We start from the raw sequence: 16,819 nt of genomic DNA, 5'->3' as shown, positions 1-16,819 counted from the left end.
TTTTAAGTGGCTACAGTTAATGAGGCATAAAAGTTAGGATTGGTTGCAAAAGAAATAAGATAAAACACACACTAACTGCTTAACAAACTAAGTGAACTTAAAAGCAAAAGGTTTTTCCTCACCATAAACTTAGAGCAGTCTGTACTAATTGAAAAGTCTCTGCTCCCCCCATTCAGTTCTTTACATGTCACTGATGTCATGAGCAGAGATGAAGAAGGAGACGAGTGAGGTCAAGTGTTTTTCTCCTCTTTCTAATTCAATTTCTTGAGCTAGAAATATCTTTGCTGAGTCATGGTGGCCAAACAGTCTCTTGTGGACATGAGGTTTGAACTGTCCTTGTGATGAAATGTAAATTTCTTGTTCACGCCTTTCCCCTGCCAGAAAATGGCTGCTTAACTAAGTGATAGCCCACTTGACTTTGTTAATACCTATTTTGGGGTGCGAGCATGTCTTTGTCTCCAAGAACTGGTTTAGGCCTGCCTTTCTAACTCTGGAACATGTTATGGCAATGTTCTATAGTAGAAAAATTTATAACTTTACATACAATGTTGCTACACATATTTTACCGGGACAATAATGTTCAGCAGATTATGAGTTTTCAAATGATACTTCACAAAGCATGCTTTGTTCAAAATTTATCATAGTCTTGTAAAAAGGGTGAACATACAAAAAAGTGGGGTGAAAAGATATGCTATTATCCCCATGTTACAAGATGGAGTAGCAAAGTACAGGTCTGTCTGTGCTTTGCTACACCATCTTGTAACATGGGGATAATAACATTTCTTTTCACCCCACTTTTTTTTTGTCTGTCTTATTTATGTAGCTTATAAACTCTATGGAGTAGGGACTGTCAGGGTCTTCCTCCTGCTGCACACACACAAAAAATGTATGCTTTATACAGGGCTGGCCTTACCAAGAGGTGAACTGAGGCAGCCACCTCAGGTGCCAGACCGTGGTGGGGGGACACTAGGACCCAGAGTTTCAAAGTTTTGGCCCAAGCAAGGGGGAATGGGGGCGTCATTTCAGCTCCCCGCCTCAGGTGCCAAAATGCTGTGGGCCAGCCCCGACTTTATACATGTATTTCTACTACACCCATATGTGCTTGCTGAGTACACTGATTGTGAATCATGACCTCTCCAAAGGCCAGTTAGTGTTAACTGAGCTCACCTCAGGCTCAAATCAAGCCAGGCAAACGTGGCTAAGCTGGAAAAAGAAAAGAAAAGCTCACTGGATTCACATGCCATAGGTTTTTCACAAGCTTGACTGCTCTACCAAACAAACAGTTCTGATGTTCTCGAAACGGCACCAGTTCAGTTGTCATTTTTTACATTGCAATCCACGTCACTAAGGGAGGTTTGAATTTTGTCCTCGCCAATAAAACAATCCTTCACTCAGAGTTACAAACTCAGTATTATTTTCAGTGAAAGAAGTGTTCTCTCAGTAGGCAGACAAGTTCATTTCAGTGCTGGTTTCTGTTCTTGTATTGGACAGGATGGGGGCATGTAGCTAGAGGCAGATTGTGTTACCCTCTGTGCAACCAGGGACTGCTGGGAGGCAATCTGTGATACCCCTTTAAGGGTACAGGACAATTTTTTCCCCCAGCTCACCCCAACACACAGAGCCAACCAACTTGCTACAGCTAGTTCCCTCCCCCTTTCCAGTGACTTGCTGCTCGGGTGAGCAACTGAGTCGCAGCTCCTGCACTCCTCCGAGCACAGGGACACCAATTCTGGGGGACCTTTATGTGGGTTATGCAAGTGTAGAGAGGCTCCTGACTGCACAGCTGCATTCCAGGGAGCCATCGTCTAGTCATAAATCGAAATAGAAATTGAAAGCGGTAAGAGATAGTGTAATACATAAATCATCCAAGCCCTAAATGCCTCAATAATAATTTCTTGGCCTGCTGTGTACTTCTGGCCAGCATCATGAGTCAGCTTTCGGTTGTCTTTCTTGGGCCAGGGACCTGTGTTGGAGAACTCTCTCCCACATATGATACTTCATGGGTTGCTTCTCGGGCCTGGTTATTGAATCAGGGTTACCCCTGACTCTTTTTGGACCCTCTCCTTTGTTTTGATTTCCTTTTTGGTATCTTAACTCCTTGTCTTTCCTGGTTTTCGTTTTAATAAAGAGTTGCTGTCTTTTGTTTGGTGGGTGGTTTGCCTTAATGACACAGGGCTTGCTCTTTGCCATTTCCTTTTCGGCTGGTTGGTGGTCTTTTCCTGTGGTTCTTATTTATTTAATACTGTAATATTGTTAATTTACTGTACTGTCACTGTGTGCATATTCACACAGTGGGCACCTTCTACATGCATTCAATTAACTAAGTACATTTAACTGTGGCTCTGGGTGCTCAGATATTAGTGATGACAAGTATAGCATAAATACCAAGATACGGTAGGTAACTTTAAAGGGAAAAATTACAGTTTTACAAAAGGACATACATTTCTTAAAACTAAATCAACCCTTTTCACAAAGGATTATTTATGTTTCACACGTGTTCCTTAGCACATAAAGATGGTTCTCTCAACAGAAGGGCATTGTCTTTCAGTGACGTCTGCTCTCTATCCACACGCATGTCTATGCACCTCATTTTGCTGCTGTCAGGCAAAACACACCGTCATTGTTCCAGGCACGTCATGAAGTTCCATTGTGATTCCTGTGGAATGGCAGAACAGGAACAGAAGTAGTGGCAACTCAGAAGCTGGACCAGAAGCATAGCTATGAAGGGTTGAATAGGAGTTATGCATTGCCCATGGGCAGATGAATAAACCATTCTGTTCCCATGAAAGCTAATTGGATTTATGCTGACACAACCAAGGGACAATATACTCCCGACTGATAGGAAATATATGCTGACAAAAAACTTATGTCGAGAAACATTTTTAAATGTTTTTTTTCTTTTAAAACTATACAGTCAACTTATGAACAGCCACGACTTGGGGTTTCTACCCATAAATATGAGGGTAGTGATTAAAAAAAAACCCAAAAAACTCTTCTAATACCATGTGGAAGGAGAGATAAGCAAGGTTCTGTTGTATATCATCTGTGCGCTAGTAAAATGCTTGCTAATGTTATCAGTATAGAAGCCTGTTCATACCATTGCAGCCATGCATCTCAGTCTGTGATCCCACAAGTACAGCTGGCTGGAAAAATGGGGGTTTCCACCCAGAAAATGTGAATGAAAATATTTTTGGTTTTCATTGTAATAGCAGAAAATTTTGATTTTTCAATTAAAAATAAAACAAAACCAAAATCTGCACCCAAAGAATAAATAAATAAATTAAATAAAATCAGCCAAAACCTGCCAAAAACCTAAAAAAGATTTTGCTTTCCGACCAAAAAAAATTCAGTTTGGGGGGTTTTTTGGTTTTCTAATGAAACACTTCCCAGAATTTTTGTCAATTTTGTATTTAAAGGGTATAGGTAATAAAGTAACATCCCACGCTCACTTCAGAGACACTCACAATTCGGGAGGAGCAAACTCATTTTGCCTAATTCCCAACCTACTCAGACATTCTGAGTTGTAATTTTCATCTCAGCCTTGGACATTAAGTGGGCCATGCTCTGTTTAGAAGAGGACCTTTGAAAGGAGCAGAGAGAGGAAACAGCGCACCGAGAAAGAACAGGGTGAAAAGTGGAGCAGAGAGTGGAGAGAATGAGAGTGCCCTGTAAGGAGATTGAAAAAGGGAGCAATATGAGAGAGAAAATTCGAATGAAGGAAGAGATACCTAATACACCCCAGAGGACTGGCTCCTTGGCCCCTTCTTTGATTGCTTTGTGAGATGGAGGGGCAACTTTGCCCTGCTCTCCTCAGCTGTGGCAAGTGGAGCTCCGGTGCAGATGACGATCTAGTCCAGAGTCTACAATACACTGTACACAGGCAGCTCGCCCATGCCTGTGCAATTGCTAAACAGAGCCTAGGCTGCCCTTTAACTTTAAAAAAAATATTGACTCTTTCTTGGAAAAGCACACATCTGGATTTAAAGTAAGAGTGTCTTGAGAACACCACAAACCCCCAAAGGATATTGCAGATTCACAAAATATCAAACACCACAAGGTGTGCTCATCTCTACGTACAAAACGCTTCCTGCCGCTCACTAAGGGTATGTCAACACTGCTAAGGAGCTGTTTAATTATGGAGTAGATATTTGGGCTCCAGTTGCAGCCTGGGCTCTGGGACCCAGGGTCCTAAAGCCTGGGCTCCAGCCCAAACTCAGATGTCTACACTTCAGTTAAACAGCCCCTTAGTCCGAGCTCTTTAGTCTGAGTCAGCTGGCATGGTCAGCCACAGGCTTTTAATTGCAGTGTAGACATAACCTGATAGACCCCGGGCCTGTGGAGATTGGTGTTAAACCTTTAACCCAGGGCTTTAGTATGGCTCAAGTGGTGCATGGGGCTTTGTGTGGGCTCTGCTATAGGGTGAATTTGACCTTTTGGGCTTGATTCTGAGACGTGCCAACTACTTGCACTCCCAATGAAATAGGTAGGTAAGTAAGTAGATAGGTAGATATTATTGGAAAGCAAAATCCTACCCAGTTAGTGGAAATTAACAGTCATCATGTATGACCCCGTCTTTTTCTTTCCAAGAAAAGCTTTCTTAACTGAGCTGTTGAAGTTGGAAATTAAATGCTCTTTACTTCTTTCCATGTAATTTCCATCTTGTGCTCTTTCTTTTCTAGCACACTGCCAAAACTATATTGCCCTTAGGATTATTTTTTTTCCAGTGATTTTACTTTTACAGATGTGAATGAAAAGGACAAATGGGCCTAACAGGAAATGTTCTGAGAAATAATCACAGGGAGTAGTCTAAAAAGAAACAAGGCATGATGATACGTTCGCATGTACCTGATGCCTTTCCTACCACGTGAACCACTTGAGCTGGAATTGCAAAACAGGCAAATGAGAAAATTAAGCCACAGAAAGCAAAGAAGTATGATACTTCAGAGATTGCTGGTAATATTGTATATATTATACAGTACTTGCATGACATCAAAAGTGTTGCTCAGAAATGAAATTACCCTCTCTGGAGGTTCTCTTTAAGAGCAGTAGTAAATGTGAATAATATCTTAACAGCAAGTTGCATCACATCCAGCCAAAAACACCACACAAGGTTGGCCAAAGACAATACATTTTGTAAAGCTTCCTGCAAATATTCTTCTTTATTTCCATGGCAGCTGCTGGAAGCATTGGCTCTTAAAGGGCTTTGAGATGCATATAATAGGTACCAAGTGTTTGGTCAGGTGTTTCAAACCATGTAAAGAACTTAGGTCCACCTGTTTCACAATATCTTTGTAGAAGTCCTGTGCTCATTGGTAAACAGCACTTATTTTATACTGAAAAATGTCACACTAAAATGTTCCATTGACTAATATTAGTTCACACAAAAATTTGGGGGACAAGTTGTAAACCCAAGACCTGGCCATTAATAAACTTTTGACATTTTTATTTAGAAGAAAATCGAGTAGCACCTGTGTCCCCCAAAAGTTTTCCATCTACATTGGCTATTAGCTAAGACCTTTCCATTTGGATGTGGACTTCATTGCAGTTATGTAGCTGTCAGGGTTCCCTCCCCACTCTGAACTCTAGGGTACAGATGTGGGAACCCGCATGAAAGACCCCCTAAGCTTATTTCTACCAACTTAGGTTAAAACTTCCCCAAGGCACAAATTCTTTGCCCTTGGACGGTACGCTGCTACCACCAAGTGATTTAACAAAGAATCAGAGAAAGGACCACTTGGAGTTCCTATTCCCCCAAAATATCCCCCCCAAGCCCTTACACTCCCTTTCCTGGGGAGGCTAGAGAATAATATCCTAACCAATTGGTTGCAAAGTGATCACAGACCCAACCCCAGGGTCTTAGGACAATAGAGAAACCAGTCAGGTTCTTAAAAGGAGGATTTTATTTTTTTAAAAAAAAGGTAAAAATCACCTTTGTAAAATCAGGATGGAAAATAACTTAAAGGGTAACAAAAGATTCAAAAACACAGCAGAACTTCCTCTAGGCTTGGTTTCAAAGTTACAAAAAACAGGAATAACCCTCCCCCCAGCAAAGGAAAAATTCACAAGCAGAACAAAAGATAATCTAACACGCCTTGCCTGGCTTTTACTTACAATTTTTGTAATATGAGAGACTTTTAGGATGGTTTATAGGAGGAGTTTTCTGACCTGATGCTTCTCTGATTCCCAAGAGAACGCACACAATAAAGCCTTCCGTGTCCTGTCCCCCCTGCCCCAAGATTTGAAAGTATCTTCTTTCCTCATTGGTCCTACCAGGTTGTTTGAGCTTCTTAACCCCTTACAGGTAAGGAGGAATTCTAGGCTACCCTTAGCTTTATGGTTAGACCTGGCCATTAATGATCTTTTGACATTTTTATTTAGAAGAAAATCGAGTAGCACCTGTGTTCCCCAAACATTTTCCATCTACATTGGCTATTAGATAAGACCTTTCCATTTGGATGTGGACTTCATTGCAGTTATGTAGCACTTTTCACTTCCAGACTAGCTTACTATGATGTACGCTACAGACAGTACGAGTCTATAGCTGAAGATAATGTAGAAATTGTACCTAGTTGAGAATAGTTCAGCAGCCCATTTGCTTTGTGGAGCTCTTCACTAAGAGTAAATTGTACTTGGTTTCTATAATCTGCAATGGCTACCAGTATAACTCAAACGTAAGTTTTGGCCTATAAAACTGTATAGCTTATTTCCTCACCACCTAAAAGACTGTGTTGTTCCTTGGTGATACCATCACAGTTGTAATTAGCTTGAGTACTTGAACTAACAGCAACCTGGTGGCAGGACATTTTTAGGGAGGGAATTTGACTCTGGCTTTACTCACCCGGCTGACATATCAGAGGCAGATTTGTTGACTTCATGGCACATTGCTTGGCCCATGTTTACTCAGGCTTCTTAACTGATGGGATATAGGACGGGTTGCGTTTCTTTTATTTATGTGGACAGAGTTTGGTGGTCTTCTGCTAGCATTGCATCAATTTTCCAAATCACTGTTTAACTATTGTTTTAATTATTAGGCATCCACTAAAAGATGGTTTTATTCGCAAATTTATTAACTGAAATAAATTAAGAGTCACAGTATCAAGACACTTGATCCAGATATCCTGGCCAAATTCTAGCACAGGTAATTACATCATACCTACCTAAATTCCCCCTGCGGTTTCAATCGGACAAAGAAAGAACGGGGTAATTATGATTTATGCTGCAATTCTTGAACCAGACTATTATTTAGTGTTGCTATATATTTTTAAACATTGGTTGCCTTTCACTGCGGGGTAGACAGACCAACCGAAAGATCGTGTAGATGAAAGGTGCTAGATAATGTATTTTTATTGTTATCATAATCATCAACCACCTTGCCTTCATTAAACAACTGAAGTGTTTATGAAAAGTACTATATGTTCAGAGCCCTGGATACCGAAATCCTCTACTGACATCCTCTGTCAAGCGCTTCAGGATTTACTGATGAAAAGCTCTGGAGAAGAGCTCACTAGTACTATTACTACTTATTCACAGGACAGTACAGCACAGGCAGCATTAGTGCAAACTCCTCCACGCTACCCCACCAATGTGTCTCAACCCTGACAACTACTTCATTATCCATGCCCATTTAGTCCTTTGGCCCTTTAACTCAAGTGCCAAAATGGAGGCCCAGTTACCACCAGCTGTGATTATATTTTTCTGTGATGTGGACATATGTCTTTAAGTAGCTAGACTGACAACACTAACTCATTTTACATAGGCTATCACACAGTCATCAGATACTCACAACTGCTGGTTGCTATTAACTTGAGCTAGATGCGAACTGGTAATATATGGGTGAAAGCCTCCATATCTCATTACCAGTCCCTTGTATTCCAGTCTTCATATGTAAATCATAAGATCACATCTAGTATAACATACAGCTCAAGTTTATGAATGGCATTTTTAATCTCTTTTTTTTTAACCCAGACTACAGTGAATTGTCATTTTTAGATATGATCGCAAGTTAAAGAAGGGGCCGTCTGTCCTCTCTAAGAGAGATGTTCCAGGTGAGCACCAGAAATGGACTTCCTGGCCTTCACATGTTGTGACCCGGAGTTCTCTCAACACCTCCAGCATTTCAGTGAGGGATACCAAGTGAAGCTCTAACACAGGGCCGGCTGCAGGGCTGGGCAATCATGGCAGTTGACCTGGATGTTAACTTCTAGGGCCGCCAAATCAGCATGTGGGAAAACATCACCTCACTCAGCTGTTTTGGTTTGGTTTTTTGCTCGGCAAAAAACATTTTCCACCTAGGGCCAGCCCTTCTCTAACAAAGTTTTCACTTACATCCCATAACCTTACTCTTTTTACACAGAAGCAGATAGTTTGCCCCTCACCCAATCAATGTTATTAACAAAAGAACACAACATTTCTGCACAGTAGGAGGGCCTCACGATACTTGCTGAGCAAAGGCAATCTGAATTAACCAGACTATGTATGATCTGGAGCCAATCTACTCTCTGAATTTTTGTGGAAACGGTGGTAGAGGAAAATGAAACCTCTTCCTTGCTTCTTACACAGTCACAGCATAAAAAATCTACACACACACATACACACACATACATACATATATGTTATAAACATATTTATTTACAAAATGTGAGTATGCATATGAATTTTGGCATACAAGAATGATGAGATAAGACGGGTACCTCACCTACCACTTCCAGTTGCCTATTTAGGTTATTTGCAGCTATAAGTTCTAAATCATTCGGAAATGAAAGATGTGCTGTGGGTTTATATAGGTTCTGAACTTCTTCCCACAAAGTGAGGTAGAGAAATAACTCTTCAAGGGGAAAGTCACAAATGAAAGTTACACATGGTTGGGGATACATTTTCTATCTCATACAAACACGCATCATGCCTGTTTAAAAAAGGATTTGTGCAGTTTGGAAAAGGTGATCTAATGCCTATAGAAGAAATGGGCTATTTTTACAGTTTGGAACAGTTGCCGTTTACCTCACCAAAATCATGGGCATTAATTCAATTGTTCAAGGTTTCAAAATTGCCAGAGTCTCAACCACAGGGTTCTCAGTTCCATTCACATTTTAAAAAAAACCAGATACTAATTCTACATACAGTCTGCTAGCACTGGCCATCCCAACCTGAATGAGCAAAGTACAGCAACCATGTTAATGATTACCTTACATTAACTGCATTTGAATATAGCTTCCTATCTCAGGTCCAAAAGATGCTACCTCTTGGACATTCCTGCTCAAATAGACTAAAGTCCTCTGGAGCGAACAGCACCCCACTGTACTGAGCTCTATACATTTCTCTGTGTCTGTGGATGGCTTCCGGGAGCCAGGTGTTACTGACCTTGCTGACTCTACCCCCATGATCTGGGCTCTACCTGAGGTGTTTGACTGTGTGGCCACACAGTCTTGCCTGCTGGCCCAGTGCTGTCCTCAGCAAGTGCGGCTCAGCAGAGCCTGTGTATCCGCAGAGCAAGAACACTAATCTGAGGTCTCTGCTGCAGTCTCAGACCAAAGAGGTGCCAAGGAAGCCCAGATCAGCGGGACAGCTCCCCCTCTGCATAAAACTTCAAACGTGGTAGGGCAGAACCCTCCGTCTCTCAGCCTGATCTGAGAGAGGGAGGAAGATGAAGATAGAGACAGTGGATATGAACTAGCCAGCAAGAATATTACACTTGAAATTAGAATACTGTTTCTAACCATCGTAGTGAAGTTCTAGAACAGCCTTCCAAGGGCAGTGGTGAGGGCAAAAAACCTAACTGGATTCAAGATTGAGCTTGATAAGTTTATAGAGGGGACGGTATGATGAAACTGCCTACAATGGCATGTAGCCAATCTGCAACTGCTAGTAGCAAATATCATCAATGGCCGGTGATAGGACACTAGATGGGGAGGGCTCTGAGCTACTACAGAGAAGTCTTTCCCAGGTGTCTGGCTGGTGGGTCATGCTGATGTGCTTAGGGTCCAACTGTATCTTTGGGGTCAGGAAGGAATTTCCCCCCTTGATTTGGGGACAAAAACCCAAACTTTTGGAGACAGGACACCAGTTGGGTTACTAGTTTAAGTTACTACAAATAATTATTTTCCAGGTACCTGCCTGGCAGGCCTTGCCCACATGCTCAGGGTCTAAGGATCACCACATTTGGGGTCATGAAGGAATTTCCCCCCAGGTTTGGCAGAGACCTGGGGGGTTTTTGCCTTCCTCTGCAGGATGGGGCATGGGTCACTTGCAGGTTTAAATTAAATGGTGGATTCACAGTAACCTGAAATCTTTAAATCATGATTTGGAGACTTCAGTAACTCAGCCAGAGGTTAGGGGTCCATTACTGGAGTGGTTGGGCAAAGTTCTGCGGCTGGGGATGTGCAGGAGATAAGATTAGATGGTCATGATGGCCCTTCTGGCCTTAAAGTCTCTGAGGGTATGTCTACACTTAGAGTTTTTGTGCTGTAAGTTTCACTGGTGATAGGGAACCGGTAAAAGTAAAGCGCTGGTTTGTGTACTCACTCAATTCCTCAGGCGTCAGAGAGTGTTTAGGCTACTAGCACTTCCATTGCTGATGAGAGCAGCGCTGTAGGGCAGCTATCCCACAGTGCAGCTCTCTCGATAGATCTTGGGCGGGGGGTGAGCGGAAGGCATTCTGGGTCCCTGCTCAGTGCCCCGTGCTGTCCTGCTTCATGTTTCAGCAGCCCCATTACTTCCTGGTTTCTTCCTTGGCATTTTTTTTAAAACCTCCTGCTGTCTGGCTGCTTTCCCCGCCACATCTCCAAACAAAGGGAAAGGGAGCATCAAACTTCCCGGGGCTTACAGGGGTAAGGGCGGACGTCCGAGCATCAGAGCAGCAGAGATGCGGGCCAGAGTGGTCGCTTTTGGAACGGTGGGATATCTTTCAGAGGCCAAAGAGTGTTTATGCTGGTGCAAAGTGTCTTCACTTTCAGTGCGAAAAGTGCGAAAAGAACAGCAGTAAGAGCTGTACGCCTCTCGTGAAGGTGGTTTTCTTTTTAACAAGTGTAGACGCTCCTGTGGTTTTAGCACAAAAAAGGGACTTTTTATGCTTTAAATGGTAAGTGTTGACATACCCTCAGTCTGTCACTTAATCTCCTAGGTTTGAAGTAGTGGGGAGCAAGAATTCTGGCATAGCTCCCTCTCTTCAGGGTTTGTCTGTGTGAAAATCCCCCAAGGGCTGAGGGGAGGAGTGTGTGTGCACAAATAAACATAGAAATTACATGACACTCGTTGCACTATTTTAGCACAGTAAAATCCAGGATTTCTATATGTCATAATGCAAACATATGTAAGGTTCTGATCTTGTACTAGGTTAGCAGTTGGATGAGCTGTGATTTTACACTTTTTCAAACAAAAAAGTATTATTGTCACATTCACATATAATAGCTTTGAAAATATAACATGGCATACTCCACCTCCAGGTTTTCTTCTGAGCATTGTCCATGTTGATCCCTACTCTTCTGAGGAGCGTGCACCGTTGGTTTCAAGTCGGAGTTCAAGAATGCAGCGTTAACACTCAGCGAACCCTTGGTGCCTTCTTATCAGCAAAAGCTAAAAGAGCTAGAGCTGATTAAAACAGTGTAGGGGAACAAATCTTGGAATTATTTTTTAAACTTGAATGAAAACTCTTTTTAGGAAAATAAACAACAAATTTGTGAAACTTTTGACTAACTCAAGGAAGAACCTTCTTTTATGCGTTGGTCAGCTATTAGCTAGTTTGTTCCTATTTTAGTGGTTGTTAGGATTTGTCGTCTTAATATTGGTTATGTATTGGTATCATTGCCTAGTCTGTGGGTTGAACGGGTTCCCCTATCTGGTTCAAAGCAACCGCAGTTCAGCTAGCAGCCATTCTTTTGGCTCCAGCCAGTCCTATTTAGGCTGTTACATATGGCAGAATGCAGTAAGGAACTGTAGTTGAAATACAGTACATTATATATTGGAAAGATACTGTTTACAGACTGGTAGGCTCAGTCTCTGCAGTGCTTGGGTGAAGGCCACCCACCAAGATATATCTCCTGTTGTTGGAGAAATCCTTACAGGCTCATCTGTCTGTAACTGTAGAGCACAGCTGGGTTTCACAAGAGCTGTTTTGGACACCAACTCTGCAGTTACTTACTGGTCAAATGACAGAATTTAAGCGATTCATAGATCGTTATTCTCTGTGTAATCTCAATGTCAAAAGAGGATAAGGTTCTTCCTCAGGGGTATGGAAGTCATGGCTTTCTTCACCTACATGGCATTGTTTGCCATACTTTAAAGTAAATCTTTTCAAGCTTGATTAAGGATCGTGTACAGTCCTCTGCATGACAGCATGGAGTCTCTGTGATCGTACCTCAGAAGATTCAGGACCTTACTTGTGTGCATAAAGCTCAAGAATACCTGCAAGGGAGTACTATTCATCTCTTCTTCATCATCAGCTGTGATAGGAATAGATACTTCCAACATAGCTTTCTGGGGAGTGCACCTCAGCAATTGTATGACCCAGGGTCTCTACAAACCCAAAGAACTAATGCTTCACATAAATGTCTTGGGAGCTGAGGACAATTTCATTGACTTTCAACGCTCTCTTCCCTCATATCAAGAGAGGTCTTTGCAGACAAATCCATGGTGAAATCTTTTGTATTATGTTAACCAACAGGAGAAAGTCAGTCTCAACCATTCTGTAGGGGGATATCAGGTACCAGGAATAATGTAGTCAGCTTCAAATCATTTCTCTGGTTCTTCATTTTCACAACAAGGATGACATGCTGGCAGACAATTCATTCTGGAAATATAATACCCAGCGTGAGGGGCCTTCAAGGACTTCCTGCTCCAAATATGGGCATGAAAGAGGCTATGAAATAGGACCATGAAAGAGAATATAAGGTACCTTCAGTTCTGCTCCTGATATGGCAGAGATCTGTTCTCCCTAATGCTTCCTTCTGAACCAGAGTCAAGAATTTTGCCTTCCCTACAACGCTTCTTTTAGGGTCATCAGGAGGACCAACAGGACAAAGTTCAGGTGACGTAAAATAGCTCCATTTTTGGGCACTTCAGTTTTGATTCTCAGATCTCCTTTCCTCAGAATTGGAACCTCCAGCAATACTTTCAATTCTGCCAGATCCATTACAACAAGAGCAGGCATATATTCTCCACCCAGATCTGAAATCACTGAGACTAGTATATTGATACTGGCTCATTGATCAGTTCAGATTATGACTATTCCCTGAAAATTCAACAAATATCTCTGGAGGGCTTGAAGACTCCAACAACAAGGACCACTGGAATTCTCAGAAGGTAAGGGGCCCATTGGCTTCACAATTTTTAAAATTTGGACTTTTTGTTAGCTCTCAAACAATCCAGGTTATCTCAGTGCCATCACAGTCCATCTGCCAGCAATATCAGTTTATCATCCTCTTGTACAAAGTTCTTCATTCTGCATACATCCTACTTCTGACTTCCAATCACAGTTGCCAACTTTCACACATTAAATCAGCACCCTGACTTTCACAATAAACCAAAAATCAAGCTAATCCCATTTCAAAACAAGGCCAAAACAAGTTAGTCCCTAAGAACCCCAACACTGTATGTGACTAGATCCCCCTGGCATACAGTCTGGGATTGTGGTGGGCCCACCGTGCACCCCTGACTCTATCCCTCCCTTGTCCCCACTTGCCCCTGCTTGCTGGGAGCCGAGCAAAAAAAAAGAAGCAACAATCTACAACAAGCAACAAGCCACAAGCCAAACAAGCAACAAGCTACAAGCCAAAAACTGATGAACAAGTAACTCGCAAGCTAATTAAGCCAAAAACAGGCCCAATTTCTGCGTTTTTTTCATGGGTTTGGCATGTCTCCTTCCAATCCCAGTCCTCATATTGATTCTTTTTGGTGCCTTGGGCAAGTCTCCTAATTTCACTGCTTCTGTTTTTCCATTTAGCATGGGGATAATAAGACTTACATCTTACTTCACAAGCATACTGTGAAAACTCATTAGCTTAGGTTATTTAAATGCTTTGAAGATTCAATATGCAAATAAGTGCTAAGTATGAAGGTATTAATCATTGTAATTATTATGCTTCTATATGTATGACTGTTATCAAAAAGCATGATCATCTTATATATAATGAACGTAATGCCACATTTGAAAATGTTGCAACCACTATACTTTTGTTGGCTATAATAAACCTCTCCTAGCCTCATTCTGTAGTTTCCATTTCAGTAGGATGCTTTGTTTTAACCTAGCATTTTAGAAAGTCTGACATCTGCTCATGAAGCTAATTGCTATTTTAGTGTTTCCTTGTAATGAATCCTGGAACGAATATCAGCTGGTGTAACATTTTGTATCACCATAAACACCATTTAAAATGCACTTGTTATAAAAGGCTTTATATTTGAACTGCTGCTGCTCACGTAGGGGTCTTCCTTAGTTAAACACTTCATGTCCCGAAGAGAAGTCTCTGCAGATGGTGTGAGCTCATTCCCATTCCATGTTTGGGTTTGGTGTTGTTTCCACAGGATCTAAAGATGAACTGATGTTAAGAAGCAAGTGTAATGCTAAAACCTTTGGAAGTTGAAAACGAAGATTTTTGTGATAGCTATAAATCTTCCAGAGACATTCTGAAATTATAAATAGCTGCCTTGGCTGCATTTGGTGCTAGTAGGAAATTAAGCACTAATTAGTTCAACTAATTTCAATTTTTAAGGTAAACAAGAATGGGTTTATTTTTTCAGTAAGGGTCTGGATGAATCACAACAGCCAGGAAACCTAACAGAACTTGGGCCAGATGGTGTGAATTGGTGTAGCTCCCCTAAATCCAGGAGAACGACACCGATTTACACAGGGTAAGGATCTGATCCCTCATCTATAATTTGCCGTTTGTAAAAATCCATCCCTAGTATTAATGGGAGCAAAAGATCTAAAAGAACTGGTAGGTCAACCAGGATCCTCCCATGCAGTGTAAGCTAAGGTGTTCCAGCCAGTCTAATTTTAACTGACCCACAAAATGATGCCTCAGTCACTCCCCTTTTGAGACAATACCATAGTCTAATAGGTCTCACTGTTCTGTCAGTGTAACTACCCCCCAAAGTGCCAGTGACTCTACAGAGGAAGATGCAGGAAGATACCTCATAATTTCTAATAACACCTCTCTGGTGTCATGGAAGCTGAACATTTTAGGATAACTTGTGGATGAGAGTGTTCTTGAATTTACTGTCATTTCTTTTTCACCTTGCAGGGCACAGCAGGTATCAGAATTCTCCAAGGCTGTATAAGCATACGCCACTGAAGAGTTGGAGGCAAACATACTGGCGTACTACAGAGGCAGCACTTCTATTCTTGTAATTAATTAACTCTTAGCATGGGGATGTTGTGAATTCAGTATTATATAAAGCTTGCAGGCAGTACCAACTAATGGTGACACATTTTACTTTTACCAGTGAATAGTGTCACTTTTTCAAGTGACAGCTCTAGTGAAATGCGAAATGCAAGCAAATAGCAACATTTCCGTAGTGCAATCACAGCATTCTAGAAGGCTAAGTAACAATATTTTCTATGTTTCCATTTTGCTTAACATTTAACTTTCTTTTAATTGTTGTCATAAATATAAAGGGAAGGGTAAACACCTTTAAAATCCCTCCTGGCCAGAGGAAAAACCCTTTCACCTGTAAAGGGTTAAGAAGCTAGGATAATCTTGCTGGCACCTGACCAAAATGACCAATGAGGAGACAAGATACTTTCAAAGCTGGAGCGGGGAGAAACAAAGGCTCTCTCTGTGTGTTGCCTTTGCTGGGACCAGAGCAGGAATGCAGGTCAGAACTCCTGTAAAGGGTTAATAAGCAATCTAGTTAGATATGCATTAGATTCTGTTTTGTTTAAATGGCTGATAAAATAAACTGTGCTGAATAGAATGTATATTCCCGTTTTTTCATCTTTTTGTAACTTAAGGTTTTGCCTAGAAGGATTCTCTATGTTTTGAATCTGATTACCCTGTAAAGTATTTACCATCCTGATTTTACAGAGGTGATTCTTTTATTTTTTTTCTTCAATTAAAATTCTTCTTTTAAGAATCTGTTTGTATTTTCATTGTTCTTAAGATCCAAGGGTTTGGGTCTGTGTTCACCTATGCAAATTGGCGAGGATTTTTATCAAGCCTTCCCCAGGAAAGGGGGTGTAGAGTTTGGGGAGGATTTTGGGGGGAAAGACGTTTCCAAGCAGGCTTTTTCCCGGTTATATATCTGTTAGACTCTTGGTGGTGGCAGCAATAAGGTCCAAGGGCAAAAGGTAAAATAGTTTGTTCCTTGGGGAAGTTTTAACCTAAGCTGGTAAAAGTAAGCTTAGGGGGTTTTCATGCAGGTCCCCCACATCTGTATCCTAGAGTTCAGAGTGGGGAAGGAACCTTGACAGTTGTGCTTGGCGTTTCCTGTTAATTATCATTACTAGTCATTAGTATTGTGGTAGTGTCTTGAAGTCCCAGCCACGCACCATTGTTCTAGGCTCTGTGCACACATATATTAATAAAAGACAGTCCCTTCCTCCAAACAGCTGACAATCTAACCTGTTTGTTTTTGTGAGTTAGTGTATATTCACATATGTATGTATATTGGGGTGATCCTTATCTAATCAGCTAGCCACCCAATACAGTTTGGTGAACCTATTCAATTTGTTATTACTGTTCATTTCAACAAAGCCGTTCCGCCAAAGTAGGGGAAAACATAAAAAAAGAGAAAATGTATTTACAAAGTCTAGCCTCTTCAGCATTTTTCCTTCCTTCTCTCATCCTTTCCCTCTCTCTATATTTTGGATTAAGGGGTAAGGAGAAACCTA

The 16,819-nt window shown here is 41.4% G+C and overlaps 1 protein-coding gene across 1 annotated transcript in view; it reads left to right on the top strand.

Moving 5' to 3' along the window:
- Positions 1–16,002, top strand: part of EPDR1 (ependymin related 1) — a 62,015-nt gene extending 46,013 nt beyond the window's left edge. The window contains exon 3 of the mRNA XM_073332870.1: positions 15,231–16,002. Coding sequence (XP_073188971.1) covers positions 15,231–15,337 — 107 coding nt within the window. The 3' untranslated portion in view covers positions 15,338–16,002. The remainder of the gene's footprint in view (positions 1–15,230) is intronic.
- Positions 16,003–16,819: the final 817 nt, after the last annotated feature.

This window comes from Lepidochelys kempii, chromosome 2 (genome assembly GCF_965140265.1).
Source record: "Lepidochelys kempii isolate rLepKem1 chromosome 2, rLepKem1.hap2, whole genome shotgun sequence".
Lineage (NCBI taxonomy): Eukaryota > Metazoa > Chordata > Testudines > Cheloniidae > Lepidochelys > Lepidochelys kempii.
This window is presented reverse-complemented; position numbering and strand designations above follow the sequence as displayed.